General features: G+C 44.7%; 1 protein-coding gene across 6 annotated transcripts in view; it reads right to left on the bottom strand.

Moving 5' to 3' along the window:
* Positions 1–387: 387 nt before the first annotated feature.
* Positions 388–6,206, bottom strand: part of ZMIZ2 (zinc finger MIZ-type containing 2) — a 52,667-nt gene continuing 46,848 nt past the window's right edge. For all 6 annotated transcript variants that reach the window (XM_069766708.1, XM_069766707.1, XM_069766710.1 and 3 more), the window contains exons 16-19: positions 5,932–6,176; positions 5,021–5,193; positions 2,240–2,443; positions 388–2,142 (exon numbers count right to left, since the gene is read on the bottom strand). In XM_069766708.1, coding sequence (XP_069622809.1) covers positions 2,035–2,142; positions 2,240–2,443; positions 5,021–5,193; positions 5,932–6,176 — 730 coding nt within the window. In that variant the 3' untranslated portion in view covers positions 388–2,034. The remainder of the gene's footprint in view (positions 2,143–2,239; positions 2,444–5,020; positions 5,194–5,931; positions 6,177–6,206) is intronic.

The following is a 6,206-nucleotide window of genomic DNA, read 5'->3' as shown; positions in this document are numbered from 1 at the left end:
GAACCAATGTGACCAAGAACTGTCTTCCGCTTTAAGAAGAGAAGTCCTGGAGGGGATGAATTGCACAAATGACCTCCACAGAAAGTCTGTGGTTAGTTTTCCACGATGTTTGGAACAACCTCTCTGCGGTAATCCTTCAAAAGTTTTGTACAAGTGTACCAAGAAGAAATAATGCTGCTGTAAAGGCAAAAGGTGGTCACACTAAATATTGATGGGATTTAGATTTCTCTTTTCCTACATTCACTATTTTCTTTATCAATTAACAAAAATGCAAACTATTAAAACTTAAAAAAAAAAAAAATATTTCAAAGCGTTATTTTACACCAGCCTAAAACTTTTGCACACTACCTTACCTACACAAATATACTAAACAACCACACAAGGCCATTGTTTCAATATATAGAGATATATATTTTTTTATTTATGCAAAACGCACATTTTTTTCCAGCACGTAGCACAAACCCTAGATATTTAAATAGAAACCCCGACATTTCACCACACTCACCAGTATGATATATCCCCTGGCCTGTTTGCATGTGTCTGGAAAAAGAATCATCTTATTCGTTTATTTTTTTTTGGGGGGCTTTGCAATAAATCTGTACTTCAGTCGCTGAGGAGCAAGGCTGCGGACCTCATGTCCAACCGGTGGTCCCTTTTTTTTGGCCGCACCTCACTCCTTCATGGCTTATTTGAAAACAAAATTTGTGGGATTCTTATTCATTTATTTTTTCCTTTAAAATCCAGAAACAAAAAAAGTCCAGAAATAAACTAAAACAATAAATAAAACATAACTATGGCTGATCGGTGGTGGGTCTCTGCAGCATTGTAGATGGTTTATGCAAATCGAAGAGGCATACACCTACACCAGTCCCCTTTTAACATTGCTCATAAACGAAGCATCAGGTATATTGTGCCTCATTTCGCCATAGGGCACCAAGATTGCCCCCATCGCGGTGCCGGTAGACGTAAGGAGTTTTTTTGTACATGCTGCATTTTTCCCGCGGTTATGTGATAGTATCAGACAAAAACATATATATAAATATATATTTATATACTGTACACAGATCCCTGCTCTGCTGCAGAGCGAATAATGCAGAGGTTGCAAGGCTGCAGGCCCGTGTTTATTGCATGTACAGTGGGTGGCGCTGCCCGAGCTACTGAAGCTTTCATAATGGAAATAACATACAACGACAAGGACACATTACTACAGGGGGTAACTTCCTGTATAATAATATAGATATATGTAGCAAAGTCGCCTCAGACGATGGCTGAGATTGTAGGAAATATAATGAAGTGTGTCACTAAGATCTTATAGTGTCCATTATAACCAAACCACCCTCCCACCCCCACAAAAGGAATGAGTTAGGACTAATGGATCGGCAATATTATACAAGTATACACACAAAGTGTGTATCTTTACATTACAAAAAGAGGGGGGGGGGGGGAAAATCATGTGTAGTCTCGTACACACACCTGCGTTGTGCTCTTTGCTTCTGTCTCCTCCAGGTTGGGGGTGGGGGTCACCCTATAATAAAATGGGCTACCAACCCTGCAACAAACCAAACTTTTGTTTTCCTTCTCAGGCTGGTGCTTTGTGACATAATAGGGAACCAAAAACAAAAACAAAAAAAAAAAAAAAAAAAAAAAAGGGGGGGGGGGGGGGAGAATGGGCATATACACGAGTCAGCAGACAAAGCCGACATACACGGCGCCTGGTAGCGGAGGTATTAAACAAGAGGAACATTGCTGGTTTCTTTGAAATGGAGATCTGCAGATATCATTTAACATAGTCAACAATTTCACAAAACTTCAGATCTGCAGAGAGTCTCTCTAAAGCTTCCGGGGGAGCAGCGCTGCAGGCTTTCATTAGTGCAATGATCTGAAGAGCCTGGATTCATCTGTGGAGGTGAATTGTTCGTATCCAGATCAAGTCTTGTGCTCAGCACTGCTCCCATCATCTATTTTTATTAAAAGTTGGGCATGAAGAACAAAAACTCAAAACAAAAGAAAAAAAACAAAACTTAAAATCTTGAATCAGTTGTTTTCGAACAAGGACAGAAGGTCATCATTTCCGCTGCTTGGAAGGTCCGGAGGGCCGAGGTATGATAGCAGCTCATCTGGATTTGTCAGTTCGGGGAGAAGCTGGAAAGTAGAGATGATGGGGAACGTATTAGAAGAAAGAATAGATAGGGCAATGTCAGATAAAAAAAATAAAAAAAATATAGAGGAAAAATCTTACATCAAGAGAAGGTTCTGTTACGTCGCCTGCAGAGGGGATCCCCACCGACGGGTTAAATGTCAGATCGTTCCCGGGCTGGGCCATTTGTTGCCGCTGCTGATTCCGATGGTGAAGCTGCTGCTGCGGTGACTGATTGCTGAGACTGGAGATATGAAGAGACTGGGAGGGATTGTGCGATGCTTCCATCCGCCCCGTAGGAGCAACCTATAAAAAGAAAAGATGCAAAAATAAGTAGTACTTAAGAGTTTCCAGAAAACAGTCAAAGAATAGGACTGATGAGATTTTATACCCAGTGATAAATGCCGAATCGCAAGAAAACTCACAGTAATCATATCAGCTTCAGATAAAAGATCAAACTTACATTTTTTTTCTCCCACAGATATTAAAAGAGGTCGTCACAAAATGGTATCCCATTCCGATATACTCTGCTTTGGTGCAAGAATATCTACGGGAACATCTATGAGCCAATCTGACATGCCTGGCACATATATTCATTTAAATGGTTGCCAAATAACCTGCAGAGGAAAAATCTAGTCCTACAGTATGTGATAGTGATGACCGAGCAGTAACCCCCAACCTTTCTTACCATGAGTACCAACCTTCAGCTCAGAGATCGGCACGAGCCACATCCAGACTGCCCCTCGAGCAGTGCCATCCACCTCCCCCACTATAGTGACACCACATATCACACCAAGACTGTATACTTGCAACTAGGGTTTACCACCTTAGGCCGGTTTCACACGTCTGTTTATTTCCAATGCCGGAAAAAAAAAAAAAAAAAAACTGTACCAGAGATGTCCGTGTGTGTACTACGTGTGGCAACAGTGTGCTGCATCAGTACCACACGGACAGCCGCCAGGGAAGAAGCGCTACAGTAGGCGTTGTTCCACGGCGGCTGGTGCTGAAGCCGGCTGTCATCATTCTCCCCTGCTCTGCCGGTGAGCAGAGGAGAACGATGAGCATATATTAAAGTCCTAACGACAGCAGATGGGGGCTTTTGGGACTCTTACCCCCATTATCCGACACCTGCTGCCGCTAATAACAGTGACAGTAGGTGCGGATGATCGGAGTATTCCACAGCCGCCGCCTGCGATCTAAGGAAATGAGTGAAAGACCCGATGTGGGTTTCCCCCTATTTTCTTAAACCAACGAGACAAAACACAACTGGGGGCTGCAACGCTCAGCTGTCAGCTTCTGCAAGGTTGGTTATCAAAAATAAAGGGGCCCCCACGCTGGTTTTTTAATTATTTAAATAATTTCCCCCCCTCCCCCCCGAATTTTAGACAACCAGCCTTGCTAAAAGCCCACAGCTCTCAGCAGCTCATTCACCAGTGCTTTTTAGCGGGGACGGTCGCATCTTGGCACCGTCCAGGTTGAAAACTATTTAGCTCCCAGACATTACAGCGTGGGACACAACGACGGACAGGTATGGGTATATTGTTGGTTTATTATTTTACTTTTATTATAGGAGATCGGGGGCGTCAGGGAATTAAGCGTTGCAGTAAGCATGGTTTAATTTAGAATATTAAAGGAGTCTGTGTATTTTTTTTTCAAATAAAGGACTTTATCCTGGCCGTGTCTTTATTTAACATTACAACTATAGGATTAGTAATGGTTAGGTGTCTTATAGATGCTTCTCCATTACCAAGCTGTGGGCGTGATGAAAGGCGACATTAACCCCTCATTACCCCACTTGCCACCGCAACAGGGCAAGTGGGAAGAGTCGGGCAAAGTGCCAGAAAAGGCGCATCTAATAGATGCGCCTTTTCTGAGCAGCTGCGGGGGCTATATCAAAGGACCCTTACCAGCCTGAGAATAGCAGCCCCCAGCTGTGAGCTTTAGCAAGGCTGGTTGTCAAAAATGGGGGGGACCCCACACCTTTTTTTAAATTATTATTTATTTACATAATTAAGACGTGGGGACCCCTCTATTCTTGATAACCAACCTTGAAGAAGCTGACAGCTTAGGGTTGTAGCCCCCAACTGTGAGTTTTGTCTGGTTGGTTCAAGAAAATAGGGGGGAACCCACGTCGAGTTTTTTTTATTCATTTAATTTCCTTAGATCGCAGCCGGCGGATGTGGAATACCCCGATCGTCTGCACATACTTTCACGGTTATTAGCGGCAGCAGGTGTCGGATGATGGGGGTAAGAGCCCAAAAGCCCCCACCTGATGTCGGACTTTAATATATGCTTGTGCCGATCGCTGGCAGAGCAGGGGAGAATGACGAGAGCCGGCTTCAGCACAAAGCCACCGGGGAACAGAGCTTACTGAAGCGCTTCTTCCCCGATACGTGTCACACGGAGGACATCAATGCGTGTTCTCCATATGCATGTGTGCGGGACGTTTTGCCATCCTTGCTGACGGTAAAAAAACGGACATATCAGCGTGTTTTGCCCATGGAGACACGGTCCGTGGAAACATACTGACATGTGCACGTGTCTCCGGTACCATGTGAAAACGGTCACCATACGTACCGGAGACACGGACGTGTCCAGCCTGCTACATCATCTCACCAATTAGAAGGCCAGTATGTATCCCGACCTGCTCTTCTGTTTGGGGCTACACACAATAGTCACCATCTGGAGACCCGATCTTCATAGCCATTTGCTAGATCTTTTGGCAAACAGCTGCAAGCTAAAGAATAGCTATGTGTGGCTCCCGAGGCCCGGGTTGGGGATTTCAGATTCAGGCTAGGGTCAAACGATAGTTTCTCTTTTTGTTTTTTTTCATATCTGGGGAAAAAAACAAAACAAAAAAAAACAAACCAATGTTCTCCTCACCTGGCCAGGTAAGGGTGGACCTCCGCTCTTTTCCATCATGGTATTTGGAATGTCAGACTGATAGGAGATGGGTGGCGGACCACTAGGGGTGAAGTCATTCATTGTTGGTGTGCTGGGGTTGGAGGACGGGAAGCCGGGGTCAGGAAATCCACCTTGGTTCTGGAAAGTTGGACCTGGAAGGGATAAAGAACCACATGAGGAGGTTGTATCATCACCAATGTGTGTACACTGAAGGTGTGTCAAGTACTGTGTCTAAACTCCCCACTGTTCTTGGCTGCCATTTCCGGGGTAATTGACAGGTTTACAACCTACCCCCTATGTGACCTGTTTAATATTTCAATTGGCTGGATATAAGGGTTGATTCAATTCTTGGTATAACCATCTGCTGGCTATGGCGGAAGGACCCACTATGAGGTTTGCCATGACGTGGCAGTGGGCTTCGTACAGTCTGATCAGAATATTAAACTAAGAACCTCATGTTCAGTTATATAAGTTTTTGCCTAGTGGCTTTAGATTAATGTGTGATTTTTGGAGGTGCGGTTCATGCTCTTTTTTTGGTGATAACCATCTGCTGGCTATATTCTCAGGATGTGCATTAAAGTCTGTCAATAAAGGTTTCTATTCACTGGTCGGAGCATGGGCAGGGTGTCCCTACACTTGCGCCTGGCCATTTTGGTTGCTACTGGTGGCAAGTATGGTCCCTGGGTCACTAAACCTGCACGTAACTTCAGTATTACTTCTTCCCTTTTCCTCGTCGGTAAGTCCTGCTCCTGTCCTACCTGCGAGGAGCGACATCCAAATTTACCTAATAGAAATCCTGAGCTCAATGGAAAGTGAAGCTTAATATTAACAATTATGGAGGAACATTAATGAAGTACATTAAAGCTGCTCGACGATCTCTTATTACTCACCCTGTTGGCCGCCATAGTCGGGCCGCACTCCACCGCCCGACTGCATACTATTGAAGGGAGAAGAATTTGGTCCCAGCGCCGCGATCATTTCCATAACGTTTGGCATAACCATGTGTGCTGGGCTCAGGCTGCGACAGCGCTTCAGTACTGGTCCGTCTGCCTCTTCCTTCACGTGGGTGTCCGGCTTCACAGGGACCGGCTTCCAGCAACAGGAAGGATCAATAGTAATCTCTTCGTAATCAGAGCTAAGGCACAGAAAAGAACATCACCTTATG

Source organism: Ranitomeya imitator, chromosome 4, assembly GCF_032444005.1.
Source record: "Ranitomeya imitator isolate aRanImi1 chromosome 4, aRanImi1.pri, whole genome shotgun sequence".
NCBI classification, from domain to species: Eukaryota; Metazoa; Chordata; class Amphibia; order Anura; family Dendrobatidae; genus Ranitomeya; species Ranitomeya imitator.
Note: the sequence above shows the minus strand (reverse complement) of the source record. Positions and strands in the feature narration are given on the sequence as shown.